This window comes from Serinus canaria, chromosome 2, assembly GCF_022539315.1.
Source record: "Serinus canaria isolate serCan28SL12 chromosome 2, serCan2020, whole genome shotgun sequence".
Taxonomy (NCBI): Eukaryota; Metazoa; Chordata; class Aves; order Passeriformes; family Fringillidae; genus Serinus; species Serinus canaria.
The window spans coordinates 17,511,401-17,534,060 of NC_066315.1; the positions used below are offsets into that span (position 1 = coordinate 17,511,401).

Here is a 22,660-nt window from a genome sequence, read left to right on the forward strand (position 1 = left end):
CAATAATGGGAGGTTGATCTATTTTTAGAAGAGAGTTATGAACCTCAAATTGACTGGAATAGAATAAGATTTGTATGTGCTTCCTAAAGAAATACAAAGTTCCCAGGTTGATAAGTTTAAAAACAGTTCTAGATCCCACTTGTACACCATAAGGGTTTTGGGGTTTTTTTTAAACTCCTCCTTAGATAGTTATTTAGAGAAGGACTACTTTGGCAGAATTTGATTGCTATTATATAAAGATGTTTTGGCTTGATAAAATGCAGCATATGTTGAATTTGTACAGAGGAACCATGTTAATTTCTGCTCTGTTCAGTGTCTGCCACATTGAAAGAGATGAAATCTGTAGAGAATATTTTTTTCTTTTAGTTACAGAAGAGATTTTTAGGAGCTCAGAATAAAGAGTAGAAAATAAATGAGAGAAGACATTTTTAATAAGTAGAATCTTCTTAAGCACACTGCTTATAGCAGTTACATCTAATTAGGTTATGCCAGTATTTCTTGTTTATGAATTTTAGGGTGAAATACATTACTGTATTTCTGTCTTGGTATTGTAAAACACTCAGAATAATCAGCCAGGTAGATTGCTTAACCTCTCATGCAGACACTGGATACATTTCTTATTTTGTAGAATTAACTGTTCTTGTTATTAACTGGTTTTGTTTGGTTTTTTTTTTTTTTTCTAATGTAATTTTGCTCTGGTTCCTGGTCACACAAATTAAAATACTTGAATATTCAATATGAGTTTAGGACATTGTTTGTCAATTCTTGTTTCACTGCTGTTGGGTCCTTTGTAATACTGAAAGTTTCAACTTAAGTTTCATCACCTGTGATAAATGAGCTCCATTTCAGGAGCTTACTTGGCTGCTTCTCACCAGAAAACTTGAAATATTCTTGCAAATTTGAGGAATACTGAAAGGTATATAAGGAATGGACTAATAATTAAATATAAGACAGTCCATTCAGAAGTATTTTTGAATACTCCTGTAACATCATCTTTGTTAGAGTTAAAAAGTTAATACCTCTCCCATATTTAACCTCTAAGGTATTTAATTAAAAATAAAATTTCTTGGAGTTCATGAATACTAGAAATAGTGAAATATAAACAGGCAAAAGAGATTTGTATTTCCCATGTCTTGATCTTCGTGCTGTCATTTATCTATATGCAGGAATATAAAGAACTAAAATGTGTGTGGAAGGGGCATTCTGATCAATTTCTACTTTGATCAAAATATTTAGCAGGCCACCAGACTGATGGAGAGCTGTTAGAAAAGGCCTTCATGTTTCTGTATCCTTTCTTGCACTACAGTTTTGCAGTGACTTCCCCTTCTTATGGATCTGAAACAGAACAAAGTTGCACTTGCAGAGCTGTCTGTGCTCATGTCATTTATGTAACCAGTTCTGCAGTGTGTCCCCATCAGATCTTTTGGCAGATCCATGGGATGCCTTTTTCAAGTAGACTCGTGTCACTGCTGTATGTAATCTAGTCTGCTTCTGTGAAAAAATAAAAGCTGCACAAGTACAGATAAAATTATATGACCTACTCTAATGATACTCCTAATTATAGGTTTTAGTGGGAATACTGAGTGAAGATCCATGGCAATGTAGCCCACATTGCAGGCTGTTCTTAACCTGGAAAAGAGCCAGTTGTGAAATCCCAGAGAAGGATCTGGTGTGTTCTGGGGAAGTTCTGCAATATGACCTAGCCTGGACAGGATTCTGAGCTTGTTGCCACTAAGCTTTCTTTGACTGCTTAGGAAGCAGGAGAGAAAACTCAGAGTTCTTTCAGGCAAGAAGGTAACCAGTGGATGAAAGGGAATAGGTAAACTTATATAAAGTTGAAAATATCATACCACTTTATTGGCATGATGTTTACTTTGTGTGCAGACAAAACTAAAAAGTCAGATCTGTGTAGTTTGTTAATCCATGGGGTTTGTATGGGGAACCTCCACAGAGCACAAGTATTTAAAGCATTATTGTCCCCAAGACAGGGTGAGTAGTCAGAGTGACAGCTTTTTCCTTGCTTTGATTTGATTGTGCCAGAAAACAAAAAGGGCTTTTGATTTCTAAAGCAGTGTTGAAAAAGCCATTCCCTTTGCCTCATTTTGCACAGGTCCTTTATTTCAACTCTTCTTTTTCCAGTAGCTTTTTGAAGCTCCCTGCCTGTAATCCTTCAGACCATTTTCTCCTCATTAGTAAATTCAAGATACCTTTCTGTTCTTCTGATCAGAGATACATTAAATACCATTTGGTCAAAATAACAGGATAGGTTTTTCATCACAGGTTAAACATAGCTCTACACAATGTATTTGACAATTAATTTATGAGAGCATATGTAATTCTAAATGAGGAAGGTGTAACAAAATATTTGGAGAAATCTTTTTTGGTTTTTGAGGAAAACTAACCTTGAATATAACATATGGGTGTTCTTAATTATTGTGAGGTATAGAAATGCAAAATAAAACTGTTTAAACAACATCTAGACAAACTAATTTCAGTTATAACTTTTCTCTCTACAGGTGACAGAATTATAAAAGTCAATGGAGAAAGTGTTATTGGGAAGACATATTCTCAAGTCATTGCTTTAATACAGAACAGGTAAGATAATAGTATAATCATTATATTAGTATATAATAGTATTATCATTATTAATTAACTATTATATTATGTATTATATATATATATATATATATATATATATATAAAAGCATTAAATGACCACTTATGGTAGTTTTGAAAAGTCATTGTATTACTAAATTTTCATTTATACACACTCAATTTTTTTTTTTTTTTATATATATTTACTGATTACTGAGAAAAGTTTGAGAACAGGTGTGCTGAATTGGACCACAATCCTTTTATTCTTGGTACTTGTCCCTTGTTAGCAAATAACACCAAGTGTTACAGAGGAAGTTTGAACTGAAAATAGACAGATTAGGTACATATACATGTGTCAGTTGGAAAAAGATTATAAAATCCATCTTGCTTATGAGATCTAAGAACTAGAAATCAGCATATCTGGTGAAGAAAAAATTTATGCTAGTGCATACCTGCAGAATATCTGCAGTAAGTCTTTGCTTTCCTCTGTTTTGCAGCAACTTATGAACCTTGCTCAGAGTTGAGAAAATACTAATATTTACTGCTCCTTCAACTCACAAGCACTTTTGAAATCACATCTGTGCATGAGTCTAGATACTCTTTCATGTCTCATGTCTGCCTTCTTTTTTACAGTTTCCTTGGTGTCAATTTCTGTTCTATAGCAACAGGTTTTCAATATAATACTGAGTTATGTGGCAAAAAGATGTATTATGATCAGCATGAAAGAATGTTTTCTAACTATATCTCACGGGTCATATTTTTACTGGCTCATCACGTGTTAAAACTTAGATATGCTTACTGTTTGGAGAAGGAAAAATCAGATTCTGATCTTCCTATTTCAGTGGCGTCTTTATTCAAGATTTTTTTGAATAATGTTCAAAATGTGTCCACCTCAGGTGATTTGTGTCTCTGTGGTTTTGTTTTGGATGTTTGTTGTTGTTTTTTTTTTTTTATAAACAACAAAACTGTATTCAGAGATGTGATGGACGAGGTAGACTGAAACGTGTTTTGTGTCATTAATGCTGTCTGTACAAGAGCTGGACAGATGGTCTTTTTTATTTCCTTCACTGGACATAACACTAGCCATGCATTGTTTCTTTAGTTTGTATTTTTACAAGCAGCACTATTGTACAATAGTGGATACCCAAGATACAGTGTATGCCCAACTATGTAAATCAGTCAATCAACTCTCTTAATCCAGGAAAGAGACCGGTCACATCTTTCAGTGGCTTGTGTGGTTGTTAACTCTAGGTGTGCCAGTGAATCAAGTGTATTCTCAGTGAGTGTAGGTAGTGAACTGCTCAGTAGGACTGAACCCCTGCACTGTGGGTGAACTGGGGACACCTGAACAAGGCCTTGTCAGTGATTATCTAGTGCAGCCAGGAAGGATGTAGCACACTGCTGCATCTATCCCCCTGCTTTCCATGAGAGCAGGGAGGATGAAGGGATGCTATTGTGTTAGGAGAGAACAGTTTGTTTTCTCGAGCCAGATGTGTACATCACAGAAGATTGTAACAAAAGGTCATGTGTATTCTTGAGCATTTTATACGGCATATACAGCCATCAGGAAGTCTGCAGCTGAAACTCTTAGGATAAACAGATAAATATTAATTTTGGTCCATAATGAGAGCTCAGACTCCACATCAGGAGTATCTTGTACCTTACAGATTGTACTTCTCATGTGACTGAAGAATCGGCTGTCTCTCATTCTTTGCTTGAAAATAGCATTTTTGAGCTCAGAGCAGTTTGGTCTGAACCTAAGTTCTTTTACTTCTTATGCTGCCATTTCATGGCAAATAAAATTGCATTAAAGTGCTTTCTGCTCTTGCATTAGCATTGCCACCTGGGCCAGACTGATGCTCTGTTATACCATTATCCTCTATGATAATACCCAAGAAAGATTTCCTTAAAGTCTGTGAAAACACTGAAACCACAGATTGATTGAGTGGTCAGATAATACCAGCCTGCTTCCTATCAATCCTTAGTTCAGGAAGTTGCTGAACCACAGGGTTTATCTTCATTGCTTGATTTAGTTATTCTTGATAGGTGGGCCTTGCATTCAATTCACTCTTGAATGTCTCCACATCAGAAACACTCAGTGATAACAGTTTTTGCTGTGTTTTGTGTCTTAGCTGGTCTTTAATCCATCACACCTTGGCTTCTTTAGTTGGCCTTGTGAAAGCTGCTTGCTTGAAAGGTGTTTTGAAAGGCTGAGTTGTCTGCTGAAATATTTATGACTAAAGATAGTTTTCTTCATAGTCTTAATGTGTTGTATGTTGGTTTTCTAGACATTTTAATTGCTGTACTTTTATTGTTTTTAATTACTCATTCAAGCATATTGATGACTGAAAATGCTTATTCTTTTGTCATTTTACTCATCATCAGAGCAGTTTTTGAGGTTACAACACATTTTATCCTCTCTTCTCTCTAAAGAGAGGGCTTCCCCACTGCTCACTGTTCAGCTGTTTGCAATAAAACTCAGTGCAGGCTGGCAGATCTGTTTAGATTACTTCTGTGGCTCCATTTTTATAGCTGCTTGTTATTTTTCTAAAAAGTTGTTCAATTTTAGCTGCTTGTCTTCATTATGCTGCAGACATCAGAACTTAGCTGCTTTAGATGAAATGATACCCGTATCTTCCAGTGGGACTTAAGATGGGATATAATTCAGACATGCTGAACATTACTGTTCCCAGAAAAGTTTCAAGCTGTGTCTAGAACGTTGTCTATTTTCCTCTGCTTGGAGATAGCAAAAAATCTAAAGTTACAGTAGTTATTTCTTCTGGGAGATGAAAGGCACACCTCAGAAGAGTTGCTGGAATTAACTATAGTCCTGTAAAATAAATCATAACAACACTTTTAACTCTGTATTTCCTACTTTTTGCTAACAGTTGCTGGTTTGGTCCATTAAGAATTCATTCTTATCTGTTTATATATATAATCAACTTGGAGATATGTTGATTGCTAACATAAGCTCTGTAAATTATTTATTATTCCAAATAAAAGAAGAAACAGATTCTGATTTGCAACTTCTCTTTTCCCCCCTTTTTCCTTAAACTGGGGAATTTGAATGATTGTCTATTCTGCTTGTGTCTCTTTTCAAACTGTTCTTGAAAGTGTTTGGATTACTCAGAAATGTACAGTGTTTAGCTGCTGAATCTGTTTCATTAATACAAAATAATGCATCAGAAGATAGACTTTGTGATTACTGCTTTAGTTTGATGACTTGGAGTCAAGACATTTGAATTTAACTCTCAGAATGTGTAATTAAGTAATTGGAATGATAAATACTTTTGAGAGTTCTGAGTACTGTCTGGAGCTCCAGTGTAGACTATCACTTTCTGTGTGGTGGTTGTTACCAACACTTTCTAGTTCATAATTTGCATTTACAGTATATGATACAATAAACCAGAAGTCTTCCTTAATACTTTTTGTTTCTGATATGAGAATTAAAAAACATCCTCAGAGCATGTCTCAGAATATGAAGAACATCCAGATTTTCTCCAAAAGGTTCTTCAGGCAAACCGGAATAGAATAGTTAAATAGTTCTTAGAGTTACATGTCAAACATTGTTTCTGAATGGAACCCTTTAGTCCTCTGAATGTCTTCTAAGATGTGTATAGTTGTGTAAATGGATTTAATCACTTTCTTAAAAAGGGGGAGGAGGAGAAACATGCAAAATACTTCAATGAGTATGGTTTGGTCTGTGTAAAGTTATATTTTTTTTTTATATAAAAAGTACTTCAAGAGGAGCAATGCTATCATATTTTTGACATCCAAGGTCTTCATCCTTGATGAAGACAAGTAAGCAGTTTGTCTTACAAACATCATATTTTTTGACATCCATCAAGCAGTTGCCTGATACGATTTTTACATATATGCTATCCATGTGCAGAACTGAAATCTGAACACTGTTAAAAATGCCTCAAGCTCTTTATGCTTTCAGTCAGTATGGGAAATGCTATCATAACTGCACATAAGGTCAATACTCCCTTGTTTCTTATAATTCAGTGTTTTAAAATAATCTTCACAAGGCTTTTGAGGACTTACTTTTACCTAGATGTCGTGTGACCAAAAACCCCAAACAACTTAAATCACTGCTGATCTTCAGTTTAAAAACTAAAGTAAGTTTTATGCTGCTTGGAGAGCACTCTTTTCCAAAATAAATAGTGGTTTAAAAAGATTGTGAAACCAAATACCCTTACTCTGCTTTTGGAATTCAGCCTTACATCTGTGGTTGCTAGAAAATGGGAAAGGAACCACAAAATAGAAACATTTTTCATATAAGAAAGCATAATAAATCACACATTACATTTTGAGATGATGGCTTTCTTTTCTGCACCAATAAACTGAGGTCCCTTCTCAGTTTTCATAGGCTGATTGGTGTGCCCTGTAGTTGGGCCAGTCTTTGTGCTGGTTTTGTTTTCCTCACCAAATGCATTGCACTAACCAGTAGAGTTGAGCTGATTTCTGAGATAGCCACTTAGGTTACATTGATAATTATGCTGGTGCTGGTCAGGTTTTTTTAAATACCTTTTTTAATTCTTACATGTGAGATTTCTAAGTAATGGTCGCGGTAACTTCATTTTGGTTTTTTGCCCTCAATATAATAGGCTCTATATTAGTCTTTTGTAGTCCTTCTCTGTACCTGTTCCACTTCACATTTAATGAATGTGAACAGATTATTCCATTACCTCAGATGAGATAATAAATTCACCTATTCTGTATTCAATGTTGCAAGCATATGCTTCTCTCTCTTGCTTTGAAAATACCTGATTTCTGGTAGATACCAACTGTGGATTTCACTAGTTTTTAAATGTTTGACTGGGTAGCTGGTACATTGTACATTTGCTTTCCTAGTTTTTCTTGTGTTTGAGTCACACTGATAGAACTATTCAGATTCCTGGATCTTTATGCCACTGCTGCTGCTTGTGGTTTCAGCAGCTCAGATGACGAATGTAGGACTTACAAATAGCAAGTATTTTTAATCTGTATTTCAGATATCACCTGAATTATTGTTTCAGTTGATTATGCTAAGAGGTGATTGGAGTGGAAAGGTGTAGGTCAATACTGGCCTTGGTATTGCTCCTCTTTTCAAATGAAGTGGTGATTATGATGTCACCACAGCAATTTTTAAAAGTGTTACGAAACTTTAGTTTTAAATTGAAGATGAAAGTTTTAGCTTTTAGTCACAGATTTGTCACATTGTTTTGTCCAAGAAGCTCCAAAAAAGTAGTGTACTTTAGGACTTAAAGAAGAAAAAAAAAAAAGGAAATAAAACTACCCAAACCAGTGTGTTGGCTCAATAAACTGGCTCAGTCAGATTTTTCTTCTACTCTTACTTCCTAAGATTCTAGAAGAAATCAGTGTTTACTTTTGTTGTGTCACGTGTTTGTCATAATAGCTGAGTGTTGGAGTTTTTGAAGAATTCTCTTCTATGGAAGTTAATGGATTATCTTTGTAATAAGAATTGAAAATCTCTGAAAGTTTATCTGTGATATTTTTTTTCTGTTTCTTTCAGTGACAGTGTATTGGAACTTAGCGTTATGCCAAAAGATGAGGACATCCTTCAATTGGTATGTTAATGAAACTTCTGTTCAGAGAGTATATTACCTAACAAAAATGTTCAGTTGTTGGTTACAAAATCTTTGAAGTGTGCTATCAGCAAATAATTAGAGTTAATATTTATCTCTTTGTAACTCCTTAGATATTTTTCTACCTCGTTGCTGTGCCCAAAATTTCAGGGGACTCTAAATATAGGGAATACTGTCTTCACATGATATTTCTAGCATGTTAAAAAATACATCTTGTTCATATTTTTACTGTAATTTGGATTCATTTCATTATGTTAGAATTTATGAATCAGATTGCTTCCTTTAACTAGGTTGTCAGGTTTTAAAGAATTTGAGTTAAAAAACTAGCATATGAAGCCTTTGTTAATAAATCAGTAATTGTGAGTGGACTGAGAAGTATGATAAATGGGCCAAAGGTTATTACCAAATTTTTTAAATTGTGACTGCTGTAAATGTTTTGTTGCACTGGTGCCTATTTGTTCTTGATTTTAATTGAGGTCCTGCATGTGTAGTAAGATGATTCATCTTCTGTTAAGTGTCTCTAAGTCCAAAAGAGTCTTGAATAATACATGCTATGTAAGGGCGTATGGTGAAGAATCAAAAAAATCCACCTAGTGTATTGGTATGCTCTAGTTTATTTTTAATTGGAAGCAGAGGAGAGGAGAAGATGACAAGAAGGGTAGATTTTCTTGTTAGTAGCTGGAAAAGTGTATTTTCTAATCCACACAGAAGTAGTAAGATGACTTTGTGTTAAGAAAAAACTATGGGTTTCAATAGCTGTTTTCCATCATTACAGGCCAAATTAAAGGGTAAAGGTAAAAACAAAAATACTTTGTTTGTCATTAAAGTGAAGGTAGAAGGTAGTACAGGAACTCTCCAGCTAGCAACAAGCCAAGATCATTAGAATAGAAGTGATATTTTGAGATTTGATGAAGACATATTTCAGTAATCTAACAGAAATATGTAATCTAACAGAAAATGCTGGGGGCAGGGTGTGAGTTTTGGTTACATGAATAAGTGAGAGAGAAAAGCTGTTGGGGTGTTTTTTGGTGGTTGGTTTTTTGGTTTGTTTTTTCTTTTTTTAAATTGGAACTGTGAATATGTATATAAATGCAGAAATAATACTGACATTTAAATTATCTGAATGCCCTATGCATCTAATGCAGTCTTGTAGCCATAATAGTGTAAGAATCTGGACAAGGCAGGAGTTGTAGTTTTAAAGTTAAACATTTGTATTTGTCTGGATGGAAAGGTCTTAGACACATCATCTCTCTGCTGGCAGAACACAAAGTGCAAACTTAAGGTGATGTAGACATGAAAAATAATGGGTCGTATATAACTTGTTATATCAACAGGTGAGATGGGAGCAGAGGGCAGAAAAGGATGATTGTTGCCATTATGGGTTAGGAAGGGATATTAACAAAGAGAAAATAAGGTCATTCTCCTTGAGAAGATTGAGGGGTAAAGAAAAGAGGAAAATATCTGACTGTGGAAGTTCTAGGAAAAAATTTGATATATGAAAAATCTTGAGGTGTCATTATACAAAAGGTCCTTCTGAGTTTTCAGATGTGATAGGAGTTGTGAGTTTTGTTTGTGAGGTTGCTCTCTTGATGATAGAAATAGGATTAGGTTTGACAGGTAAAGTCATCATTTTGCAAAAAATGCTTTAATTGACCCTGTAGCTTGTGTGAGTTCCTTCAGTTGTTCACTGTTGGGTTGGGTCATGATACAGAAGGATTTTATGCTTCTGTTTGCTAAGATTTGTTTGGAATAAAGTGAACTGCCTTTTAGGGCTTCCAGTTGCACAGAGCATTTTCCAGAGGAAAGCCATGGAGGCACAGGTGTTTCCTGTATCCACAAGGCTGAGCACTGGGTGTACTTGGGCCTATAGGAAATGACCTCTGATAGCAGCAGTTTGCTCATTCAGTCCTGTCACAGAACACTTCAGTATGTATGTTTCCAAGTGTCAGTCTTTGATGGCTGAGCTGCAGCTTGTGAAGAAAAAGATGATAAACATGAATTGCATCTTACAACAGAGTCTGTCACTTGTGGCCTGGAATTGTATCTGTTTTAATCTACCACACAGGAGGGAAGATTTTGGCACTTCTAAAATAATTTGCAGTCTTTTGAGACAGTACGTTCTCAGTAACTTAAGAAAAATGAAGAATCTGTACAATTCCTCTGAATTATAATAGAGGAAAAACACCTGAAGTTGTGTTATGTAAGCTAGTATACAATGTTAAATAACTTAGTTGTTTTCTGTGACATATGTCACTGTAAATGTCTTCAAATAGTGTTGCTCATTGTAAATTGATGTTAAATACCAGTATGCTATAAAAATAGCAAAACTCCAAGCACTACTGAATATTGTAGTATGAGCTAGCAAGTGATATATCTAGTGCAAAGAGGATGGAATAGTTGCATTATATTCTGGAATGATATATCTAGTGCAGAGAGGATGGAATAGTTGCATTGTATTCTGGAATGATGCTGGTTGTGCTAAATTTTATAGTACTTGGCAGTCTACTCCACGTACTCATGACTGAGGGCTGGAAGTACAAGTTGCTTGTGTCTATCCTTAGTTTGCTTTTTATAAACCTTGAGTTTAGTCTTCAGAAATATCCATAAATGTCTGTGAACCTCTTGGTATATTGAGTTTCCAGAAAACAGGGGTTTCAAATCCATTCATCAATAGTAAAAATGAAGTGCCCAATTCCCAGGCCATTGCTCACTGTGGCATGTGGCAGTGCTTACTTGGAAGGGAATTACATGTGAAATCTTACCATTGGTGAAACCAGTGCCACTTGTGTTTGTTCACTTGTCTGATGTTGAAAATGTCACTTTGTGGATGGGGAAAAGGGTATTTAAAGCACCTGTATCCATAAAAAAATCTTGAACTCTCGACAGCTGTGTATGTGTGGGTTTTTTTCATGCTCCTCCTCAAATTTATGATAAATTTACCTAAATTTATCAAAAGAGACTATTTTGAAACAATTTTAGGTATATGACCATTTTTAAACTAGAAGAGGAGGATTATTTTTATGTCATGTTATCCTTGGTGTTTCAGATTTGATGGATCTATATGCAATTTCTGTAGCATTCTTAACCTTTTTTGACAGAATTTTGGCATCTTGTAGGTTTTAGTACTGCTGACTTCATGCAAATGGGAAGATGCATTTAGGTCAACTACAAACAGTTCATATTTCTCAAGTGTATGCAATGAAATTGTTGCTGTTTTGTAGCCTTTGGATAACAAGTTTAATACTAAAATACTGTTTACATTTTGACAACTTTCCAGTAGTACAAATGCTTTTGTACTATGTGGAAAATACTGAATGTGAAGGTGCTCTATAGTGTAAATTGAGTTTTCTAAGCCTATTTACAGGTGAGTATGATTGAGTATTGTCAGTAGGCTTTGTTGTGTCTAGCGAGTCCTCTGTATGCAGGATTTTTGGACCCTTTTTACTGGGAATGTTTCATGTTGGAATGTACTTACTTGCTAACTGTTCCTTGTGTATGCAAAAAAAAGAATACAGCCTTCAAGTCACTGATTTTCTAAGTACCAGGCACTTGAAAAAACCACTCTTTTAAAAATGGTATCTTTAATATGATCTGCATTGGAGCTGTTTATTTGGAAAGTTATTTGTAATGTAGCATATTAATCATTATATGTGATGCTTATTACAGGTAAATATATGTAGATGTTATTTTGTAGATGTGTATAATGATGTTGTGTATAAACATACATACTATAGGTAAGGTATCCTTTTTTCCACCTTTCATTTTCTAGCACTTTTCTCACTACACACTCACTCAAAAGTTCATCTTCCCTAACTTTTAGCCTATCTACAATAGTTTAATTTCTAAAAAACGTTTCCTCTCAGGAACGGTCCCTAAAGGTAAGAGGTTACTTCTGGTCTTAGGTGTTGTCACCATTACATTAGTGTCCAAAAGAACTTTGCAGTTTCATTTATATGTTTTTGAACATTCTATGAATAATGGTAAAGGTGGAAATACAAGGTGGCTGTTTACCACTGTGTTTTTGATAAATTTAGTTAAATCTTAATCTTTCCTCAGAATTACAGACCAATGAAGCTGCAGATCAGTAACTGAAAGTTTACCACATTTGAACAGAAAGGTTTCTTTTGTCATAGATACTAGGGGAACCAAAAATCCTAGATGGAAATTACCAGGAAAATGAGTTAAAGTCAACTGAAGCACAGATTTTCTTTTTTGTTTTTCCTTCTTTCTAGTCAGGTAATATGGAAATTTCTAGAATATTGGAAGATCTGTACAGCCGAGAAGGGAGTGCTGCATTATCATTTCTGAACTTAGAATTTTTGTGGGATTTGGTGGCTCTCAAGGCCTTGTAGTACCCTGAAATTGCCAGCCGTGCACCTATAATTAAAACAAAAAAAAAGAGGGGGGGGAAATACCTCTTCTAACAACAGCAAAAAGAAAAATAACTTAAATGAGGAAATGTGTCCTAGAGTTTTCTGTGCCCCAGTAACCTTGTGTCTCTGACTACAGGTCTGCCCGCAGTTGGCTTGAATGTTAAGGACTGCCAGTTTAATTTTGTTTTTCTTCCTGTGACCATCCAGTTGCATCAGACCTACTGGAGTAACATGGCTCCACTAGGTCTGAAATACTAGGTGAAATACTTTCATTTGCTTTATCTTTTAATAAAGATAGAGATGTTTTTCTAAGTAGCTGTATTTAGTCCAGAGACTTGGAGCACTTTTTTACTTCCAGGTTTTGTGCTGAGTTACTGATATGCCCAGAGGTTCATATTAAAGCTGTGGCAGCAAGTACAATGGAAGGCAGGGTGTGGTGTGAAGACACAGTGACCTAGAAGAAGAGACTTTAATTTTGTTGTCAAACAATGTATGTTAGACAATACCATTTGCATCAACACTCCTAACCACAATTTAGACTTTACAGGAAAGTCTCTTACACAGCTTGTATTTGGAAATAAAGCTTATTTGGCCTAAGGCAAAAAATTAAATTTAAATTTTGTATGCTAAAAATGCACTGCCTTTAGGAAGAAAGGGTATGCATTTTTTGGGTTTATTTCCAAATAACATTATCTGACCGTAGTGTTTGGGTGTCTCAGAGTAAAATGAAAGCACTTGAGCTGTATTACTAACATTCTTGCAGAACAAACTGTAAGTAGAAAATGTTTCCTTTCAAGAGAATGGTGAACCTTTTCTGATGTGCAGTTTCAATACTCATGATGACAGTGAGATTAGGTTAAGACTGGGGAAGAGAACAATTTACTAGTGAAGAAATAAAATCTGAAGCCAGACTGATTGGAGAAGGAAAGAAGAATGGCTCAAGCTCAGTCTTGCAAGGAGTTGGGCATGTTAGCTTCTGTTTCATCAACATGCTTATCACCAGTTTAGTGAATAGTTCTGTTGAAATTGGTGTTGTTCTTCACCCTGTAGTGGAGTGAAGCACACCCATCTTCAGTGAAACACAGGGCTGCATGTTTTCATGAATTTGGATTAATGAGTGTTGGATATGGTCAGTTTGAGCTCTTGAAAGTCCAGGGCTTCCCTCTGATTCTTTCCCAGAGGAATCCTCATGCATTTGGCTGTTCCTGTTCTAGCATCTAACAGCGTAAAATCAGGGGGGGTAAAAGTGGGACAAAAGCCCTTCAGCTGAATTTTTGGTGGTTAATTAAATACCTTGTAAAATTGTTCATTTGCTTAAAATGTATTTTGCCTATCATACAGGATGAATGTTTTACCTTAGTTAAACCCTTAACAGTTCTACAAATGCACAGTAAGAAGTTAATCCTTTACCACAGGAGTTTGAAAACTTTGGGCAAACAAAACCAGATTGCAAGGTGGGAAGAAATGGTACCCAGTAACTAGAAACATGCTGAGTTCTTATTGTAACAGCAGTAATTTTCTTCTAGTAATTGTTGCAGAGCTGTTATCCATCAGAGCAGTTAATGTCACTCTAATTGCTGCATTTGTGTGTTAGTCTTTTGAAACTGCCATGGTTTTGAGAAGGTGAAAAAGAGCTCATAGAACATCTAGACTAATTTTTGGATCATGTTGGGACTTCTGAATAACTGCTGAGTATCCAGTTCTGGAAATGGAAGGCTGCATCACTAATCTGGATATTAAACAACCCATTTTTGTTCTCTAAGTTGTGAGCCTTTTTTTGTTTGGTTGTTTTGGTTTTTGTTTTAAGACTGTAAACACTTAAAATTCAGCCATACCCTAATGACATTTTTATTGATGTGTCCTGTTGCAATCACTTAGAGATTAAGGTAGCATTTTTCATATGATTTTTTTGTTAAAGAAACTAAAGAGAGAGAGTAATACTCAAGCTGTGTTTTGTGTGGTTGCAAAATATGTTAGATATCAAAACAATGTATGAACTAATAAATACATTGGTGTATTTCAAATTTCTTAGTCTCTAAACCTCTTCTAAAAATCTCATCACTTTGTGCTTAAAGCAGTTCAAATATTTCATTAATAAAAAGGCTGATAATATATCCTTCAGTGCGAGATTTGCAGGACAGATCCATCAGTTTCTTTGTAATTTGCATTATTTTCTGTAGGTCCTTAATAGGAGTTATGAAACAAAGATATCAAATACTCTCTGTGGAAGTATCACAGTCTCTTTCTTGGAAATATTCTCTGCTTTGTTTAAGTGCTTTCTTGGGTAGTGGGTGGAATGAGATTGAGAGGAGAAGTACACTTTCCAGTAACTGTTTTACACAGAACTGGCAGTCTGTCTGTCTGGATATACCTGTAATCATAGAAACACAATTTTTTGGGGGAGGAGAACACCTAGCTGATCTCATTTTGGACCCTGTGGGAATGCTGTCTTCTGAAGGTGATATTTTAACACCTGTCATAAATTTTGTCAAGCACTGAGAACTTATTTTTATACTCATTTGTATTCTTTGGCTACAATCAGATCACACCAGCTTTGGAATTTAGCCTTTATGCTGTCAAAGTCAATGAAGCATTGTTTGTCAGGGGAATGTTTTACAAAAATAAAAGTGGGGTATTTTCTGTTGATGTAATGTGTGCACATCCCAGAGAAGGTGGGATATCAGCTGTTTTATCAGCTGTATAAATTGATAATTATTTTCTGATTAGGAGGCAGTATATGATGACTTTTGTTTGTCTCGCATGCCAGAAGGATCTCGCTCAATCTGTTTTTTGAGGCTTCAGCATCTGTTCAAATTTTTTCAATTTAATTCTTCAGCCCATCAAGTTCTTAAATAGCCATTTATTTAAAGGTTTAGAAATATTTATCTTCATACATTCCTTCCCCCCATTAAATGTGTCAGTACAAGCCTGTCCTGATTTTTACTATAAGTGGAGGAAAAAAAATTACAGATCACATGAGGAGAGTATTTCTGCAGCATCATTCCTCTAATTTCAGATGTACAGGCTGAGAGCAGCTGCAGTCAGCTGACAGTTGGTGGTCATGTTCGGATATACGTGAGGAAGGGGCGTGCTGTTTTAAGTGCATAATAAAGCCGTTGTTTCGTCACCAGGAAGCAGGGATGGATGGTAGCAGCCCAGGGAAATGAGAGACAGTGATGTTGCTGTAGTGGAAGGGAAATCTCATCACACGGAGCCAGAGCTCTCTGCAGGCAGCTGTAGGGATGCACAAGGCAAAATGGCACAAACGTATTTTGCTTTCTGTAAAGGTACAGCATAAACGTAAGGAGCAGATTAAAGCCTGAGATGGACATGCTCACAAGGAGGGTGAAGTTATTTTTTATGCTCTACTGCCCTTTATGTCTGTTGGTACCTTCCAGTGAAATCAGTGTAGCTGTATTTTTAGCTTGCTGTAGTCAACATCAATATGACAAGATAATTCTGTCTTTACATCTGTAAGCAGTTTTTACTGTGTTTTCCTGTTTTCTGCCAGCTGCAGTTTACAAAGGATGTCACAGCACTGGTAAGAAATGTACAGTAGCCATTTCTCTGATGGTTTTGTAAGGCATGTTTTTCTTAATGATTTGTGAGAAGCAAGAATATGAAACAGCAAGTTTGATAATGAGCTAGATAGTCAGAGCTGAATTTTCTTCATAATGCTGATCTCTTAATTTGTGGTTTGTGCCTGTGTTATTTGGTCTGTTTTCTCTCAGTGTGCTTTAATATTTTGCACTTCACTAATGCTCGGTGTAACATTGCAGCAATATTGTAAATGCCTCGCCCTCCTTTCTACTTTGCTCTGTGTTAATTTTATGGCTGCACTTGGGCTTTTATAACTGTCTGCTGTTAAGGCAGAGCACATTGATATACTGGAATTGAGCATGTTATGATTTGAACAGGAAATGCTGTGATATGATAGCACTCCTAAGTGTATAAAAGCCCTGAGAAATTATTTTAATCTTCTGTTAGATTGGCAGGCTCTGCATTGGCTCTTTATTTCATAATATTCAAACTGAACAAAGTCATGCTGAAGTTTTTCAATAATAGAATAATGTTTAAGTGTGCTGTATGCTTCTCATTGATATATTATTTTGAATGTTCTGTTAATTTCACAATGACAAATGCTGCTTTCAGAAATGCTGCAGAAACGTACTAAGTATAATATAACCATCTTTTTCTTAGGAGTCAGGTTGTTATGCATGAAGATGCAAAGTGCACTAAGGAAATTAGAGATTTCATTTTGGGTTTCAGTAGTGCATGAACAGTTGTGAATATGAAATTTCATACTGTTTTTACCTCAAACTTAAAAATGCTAAATATAATTAATATTTTTTACAGTAAAATTTATGTACCATGTACTTGCTGTATCCTGTAAAATATAAGATGACTTACAGGGTGTTGGCTTACAACAATATGTTACGGCTTCAATTTATTCAATATATGTTTAGGAACAGTAGCTTTTATGTAGAAGACATCTTAGTATGTATGTATATTTATTTATAAATTTATTTATTTATATTTACATTTAGTGTGTGTATGTATATTTATTTGTCTGTACTTTTCATATGTACTGCAATAAGTGAACAGAGTTGTTTAAACCCTAAGTGTATAGAGAATTTTCTAGTGCTAGTTGAATTTATTATGCAGCATTTTAACCTATTGAGCACTGTGAAATTCCAGTTTCCAGCAATGGGGGGCTTAAACGAGAAAAATATGTGAAGTATGATGTTATAAAGTAGAATTAAAGGGGAGAAAAATACTGTGTTGTGTGCTTATGGATTTTGAGAAACCTGACTCAGTGCCCTACTTGCAGTATTTCCTAGAATTGGTCATCAGTTCAGTCTTTTAATTGTTGAGGGAAGGAATGTATGTCATGATTTTGCTTGTTCTGTTTCTGCTCACTAAGGGGCTGGAATGCTGGTTTTATCTTTTGAACTAACGTTTTGTCTGAAATTAGAGGGAATGTGAATTTTGAACCTGTGCTCCCCTCCCTTGAAGCTTGATTATGCAAATACTAATGGCGAACTTTTCCATCTCCCTCACTACTGAATACTCACTTAATCTTCTCTTCACAGGCATATTCCCAAGATGCCTACCTGAAAGGCAACGAAGCCTACAGTGGTAATGCCCACAACATACCTGAACCACCACCAATATGTTATCCACGCCTGACATCTGCAGCCTCTGTTAAGGCACAAGCTGGAGACAAGCTTCCTTCTGACTTCTCACTGGGGAAGCAGCAAGTCAGTAGACCAGTCCGGGCATTGACACAGCCAGAGAGGGCCTACAGAATGGAAATACAAGTGCCTCCATCACCAACAGACATTGCAAAATCGAATACAGCCGTGTGTGTTTGCAATGAAACTGTAAGGACTGTTATTGTGCCTTCTGAGAAGGCTGTAGATTTGACGTCTTGCAGAAGTAACCATGCTGGTCCATCACACAGGACAGAGGAAGTAAGATACGGCGTGAAAGATCAAGCCAGTCTAAAAGCATGGACCACCACATCACCACCATCTTTAGTATCCACTGCCATTGTACTTCCTCAGACTCCAATAACAAGACCAGTTGATACAACTGTAACAGTAAGTAAAGCTTCAAATTATGTAGTATGTCCAGAAGGCATCCCAAACACTAGACCTTCTACTCAAGCCACAGACTCACCCTCAGTCTCTACTAATCACTACAGTTCTCCAACCTCCCACCAGCACATAGACTGGAAGACCTACAAAACTTACAAGGAGTACATTGATAATAGGCGCATGCACATGTATGGCTCCAGAACAATACAGGAAAGGTTAGACAGCTTAAGGGCAGCTTCTCAGAACACAACTGAGTATAATCAGGTGGTGCCGAGTCGCACTGCTTCTCAGGTACGGCGCAGGAGCACCTCTCACGACAGGGTTCCACAGTCTGTCCAGATCCGGCAGAGAAGTGTATCCCAGGAAAGGCTTGAAGATCCCATGCCAGTGAATGAATGGCCACGAAGTGCTTCACAAGATACTCTAACTTCACCTTCAGCCAATGCTAGAAATCACAGGGCTCAGTCATGGGATTATCTCGGCAAACAGGGTGAAGTGCTGGAAAATTTTCATTCTGAGAATATGATTGCAGATGCAAATGTAGATAGGAGAAAGACTTACAAATGGACAGGGTTTACTGAACAAGATGATCGTCGAGGTATCTATGACAGATCTAGACAACATGCATTTCATCTGTCCCTTCGAGGTCAAAATTTTCCTATTTCTCCAAATACTTATGTTTCAGACAACAGGAGAGCAGGTAGTAGAGCTTCTCTGCCTGGTTCTCACTTTCAGAAAGTTTCACCAGATATCAAAGTGTTACAGCCTTCTCGTGATTTGCAGACTCCTGGGGGAGTTTCAAAATCTGCGGGTGTTTCACAAGAGAGGTTGTGTCTCACACCAGCCAGAAGTTCTAAAAGTAGCTCTCTGAAGAACTCCGCTCCCTATGCAGCAAAACCATCGATTCCCCTTAACCAAGGCCTGGATGCTGTTGCCAGCAAAGACCAAAGAACAGTAAATCACTTGCATCAAAGCAGTCTGTTAAACCAACAGTTAAGGACCCGAGCTGAAGGTGCCCCAGATCATAAAACAGAAACTGGTAAAACCATCCAGCCCTGTTCTCTGGCTCCATCTTCTGCCAAACTTGTTCAGCCAACAAGTGAGTGTTTAACTACCTCTGACAACGTAGATGGTTCCATCAGACACAAGATTCATGGTATTGAAAGGGAAAATGTTCGTGAGTCTGAAAGTCTGCAAATGGATGTTCAGGGAAATGACAAGGACGCAGTGGTCATGCGGGACAAATCACCTTCTGGCCACCAAACTCCCCAGCCTTTGAGGCATCAGTCCTACATTCTTGCTGTCAATGACCAAGAGGCAGCCTCAGATACTACCTGTTGGTTACCTAATGATGCTCGGAGAGAAGTCCACATAAAAAGAATAGAGGAAAGGAAAGCATCGAGTTCCAGCCCACCTGGTGATTCTTTGGCTTCAATTCCATTTATTGGTGAGTTAAATTATTTCAGTGTACATCAAATGCTTTTCTTTCCTAAAGGTGATGAGAAACAAAGATGCCAGGTCGCTAACTGCTATTCCTGTAAACCCTGAGGTTGAGAGGCATTAAATTTTTCTCATCTAAAATAACTTTGGGTTGGTAAAAGGAAAAATATTTTTCAGTGGAGAAAAATAATATTCTGTTTTGTTTGGGGGTCCTGGAGAAAGAATGTAAAAAAGCTCACAGTGATGTAATATTTTTCTAGAGTTTTCTTTACCCTCTGGGTAAGTCTGTGTTACATAACTCCATCTGGTTATCACTCCACATAATGTTGTGATGTTACATATATGGACAACTGGCATTTCCAACACCTTTCAAATACTTTTACTTCTTTAGTAAAAAACATACTTGGAATCCAGTACAGAAAGAATATGGATGCAAATCCATGTAAGAGTGATTTGTGGGGAAAAAAGGCGTTTTTCAGCTGAATAGGGATGGTGAAAGCTTTCCGAGACAGATGGGGAATAGATGAAAGCTGTTTCAGGTGAAGGGATAGCAATAAAAAGAAGTGGATTTGCAAGTAAAGATGCTAATGCGGATATGAATGAAAGGGTTTGTGGAAGCAGAATCTGAGAACACAAAATGATTTGCGTGTGTGCTGTGACACAAACAGGGTTGGAATTACAGGGAGTTTCTGGGAAGGGCAGTGAAGAAGAAAAGACCCAAAGGAAGGATTGGATATAGTAGAAAAAAATAAAATTATATTGGATGTTGGATATGTGATGAATTAGTGTCTTCTGCTGAAGAGAGAGTTACAGTGGCAGAGCATTTCTGTTCTGTCCAAGTAGTCAATGCCTCTGTTGTCTTTGTCCTGCTGTTGTTGTTGGGTTGGATTTTCTTTTGTTGTGGTTGATTTAATTCTTTGTGGTCTGAATGCCTGTGGATCATTTTCTACAGGAGTTGATTTATACCTGACTCTCTGTGCTCTTGAATTTAGTATAGGAAATATTTAGAAAATACTGAATATAGAATTTTGATTCTTAGTCTCATCTGTGTGAAAAACAACTCCTTTTAATGATACTTTTTTTTTTTTACACATGAGGTTAAGGGAATTACAGATACAATGTTTTAGCATAATTGTCTTCTGTTGGGGATCTGAAGCAGTGATGTTTTTTCCCCTAGCATTATGTATAATATCCGTTACTAGTTGAAAGTGAATAAACAAAAACAGTGAAGAAGCTTTGTGTTCATCAGAAAATGGAAATCATACAACAAAAGATACAATAATTCTGTTCTTTTGACAAAATACTGGTAAGACATTAAAAAGAGCTTTTTTAGCTAGCAGATACTGCTTTTGTTGTATTTTTAATTTTGAATGGGAGTTGTATAGATATTTTTCATTCTTGTTACTACTGGATGCATCAGCGCAATTTTAGATTTTTCTTCAGACCCAGCCAATCTTTCTTTAAGGATTAGCAAAGTTTGTGAGGCATGTAACTGATCTTTGTGCAGGATTTTTCAATACTTGGCCTAAAATCAGTGTTGGGCTCCTGAAAAACATTCTGTGTTTGCTGGAAGTATTTTAATCCTGTACAGCTGAAATGTCATGTTAAAGTCAGATCAAGATTGGTAACATCAAGCCCAACCTTTTTTACACCATCTCCTTTCTTGGTTTTGTCAAAGATTTCCCATGAACTTTTTATTTATGTGACTTGTTTCTATATTTTAGAGAAATGTGTTGATTAAAGTTTAAAGAAGCCTTAAACATGTCAGTTGAACTGTATTTGGTAGCAGCTGAGCAGTTCAGAAGGAACAAAATTGTAACTCTCCATTGCAGCCTCTTGGCGTAACACCACATGGGATTGAATTCTTATAAGCCTCTTGGAATGAAACCTCCTGAATGTTTCAGAAATACTGAAACCTGATGCTTCTAGAGGCTGGGCACTATCTGAATCAGCATGGTCCTTGTGGCTGTCTTCCTAGCAAGAAATTCCTGTGCCAGTACAGGGGCTGTGGAAAGTCTCTACCCCAGCTCCAGCACCTTGAGGAGGAAATAATGAATAGGAAATAATGAATATTTCCTTGAGGAGGAAATAATGAATATTCTCTCTGAATAGAAAGAGCATGAGATGTTATGAAAGGGGACCACTTCTTATGTTAGAGTTTATATGCATTATTCTAACTTTGCTTGTTCTGCTATCATTATGCCTAATTACAACTTCACTTGTTAAAAGCTGTACTTAATCAGGCAGATAAAACCCTAGATCTGCTTTGAAATTCAGTTAAAGGCTTTTTAACTCTTCAGATGGAAAATGACTGGGAATTTTGGTTTAGGGTTTTCTTTTAGGTTTTGGGTTTTTTTTCCATCTGATTATTGAGAAGGATCTTACTTTGAATGAAGACCTACCTTGGAGTATGGCAAATTGCTTTATTTCTCTTATGCTTATATCCATATAGTAGAGTTTTTTGCATTCTTAAGTTTTATTGGCTAGAACTAATTTAATACACTCACTGAAGTTACTTGTACAGTAGATACTTGGAATAGTGTAAAAATGCAAATTTGGGGGAGGGTTACAAATATCTTCCAAGGTCACAGATTGCTACCTTTTAAAATATGTGTGGTGCTTAAAATATTTGTGGTGTGTTTATTTTTATCACCACTTTCTGCTTATTAAAAGTAGTAGATATGGCCAGGGTCGTATTTTGGTAGAAATTCAGCCAGGAGCAGTTGTCTTTTGCAGCAGCATTTTGTGACTAGCCCACTTCTGAGAACAGCACAACATCAGGGTGATTTTAGCTCTGGGTAAGTAGTACAGTGCCCTGCACCACAAACAGAAATCCAAGCAGAGTTTCTGTTGAGCTTCCTTACAGCAGATTCTTGGGGGATCATGGCAGGTTACTGAATAACTGCCTTTTGACACTAGTCTTTTCAAAAAGGTAGTTCAGAAGCAGTGAAATTTAAATTTTGGGTGTAATTTATTAATATTTTGGGTGTAAGTTATTAATAGAAATGAGAGATCTGTTCAGACGAAACCTAGTTGGTATCTGTTTTATGGGAGAAATTGA

The 22,660-nt window shown here is 36.3% G+C and overlaps 1 protein-coding gene across 2 annotated transcripts in view; it reads left to right on the forward strand.

Annotated features, from left to right (window-relative positions):
- The window catches only part of ARHGAP21 (Rho GTPase activating protein 21), a 111,642-nt gene that overhangs the window by 63,024 nt on the left and 25,958 nt on the right, over window positions 1–22,660 (forward strand). For both annotated transcript variants that reach the window (XM_030239133.2, XM_030238987.2), the window contains exons 5-7: window positions 2,517–2,595; window positions 8,114–8,168; window positions 17,653–19,606. In XM_030239133.2, coding sequence (XP_030094993.1) covers window positions 2,517–2,595; window positions 8,114–8,168; window positions 17,653–19,606 — 2,088 coding nt within the window. The remainder of the gene's footprint in view (window positions 1–2,516; window positions 2,596–8,113; window positions 8,169–17,652; window positions 19,607–22,660) is intronic.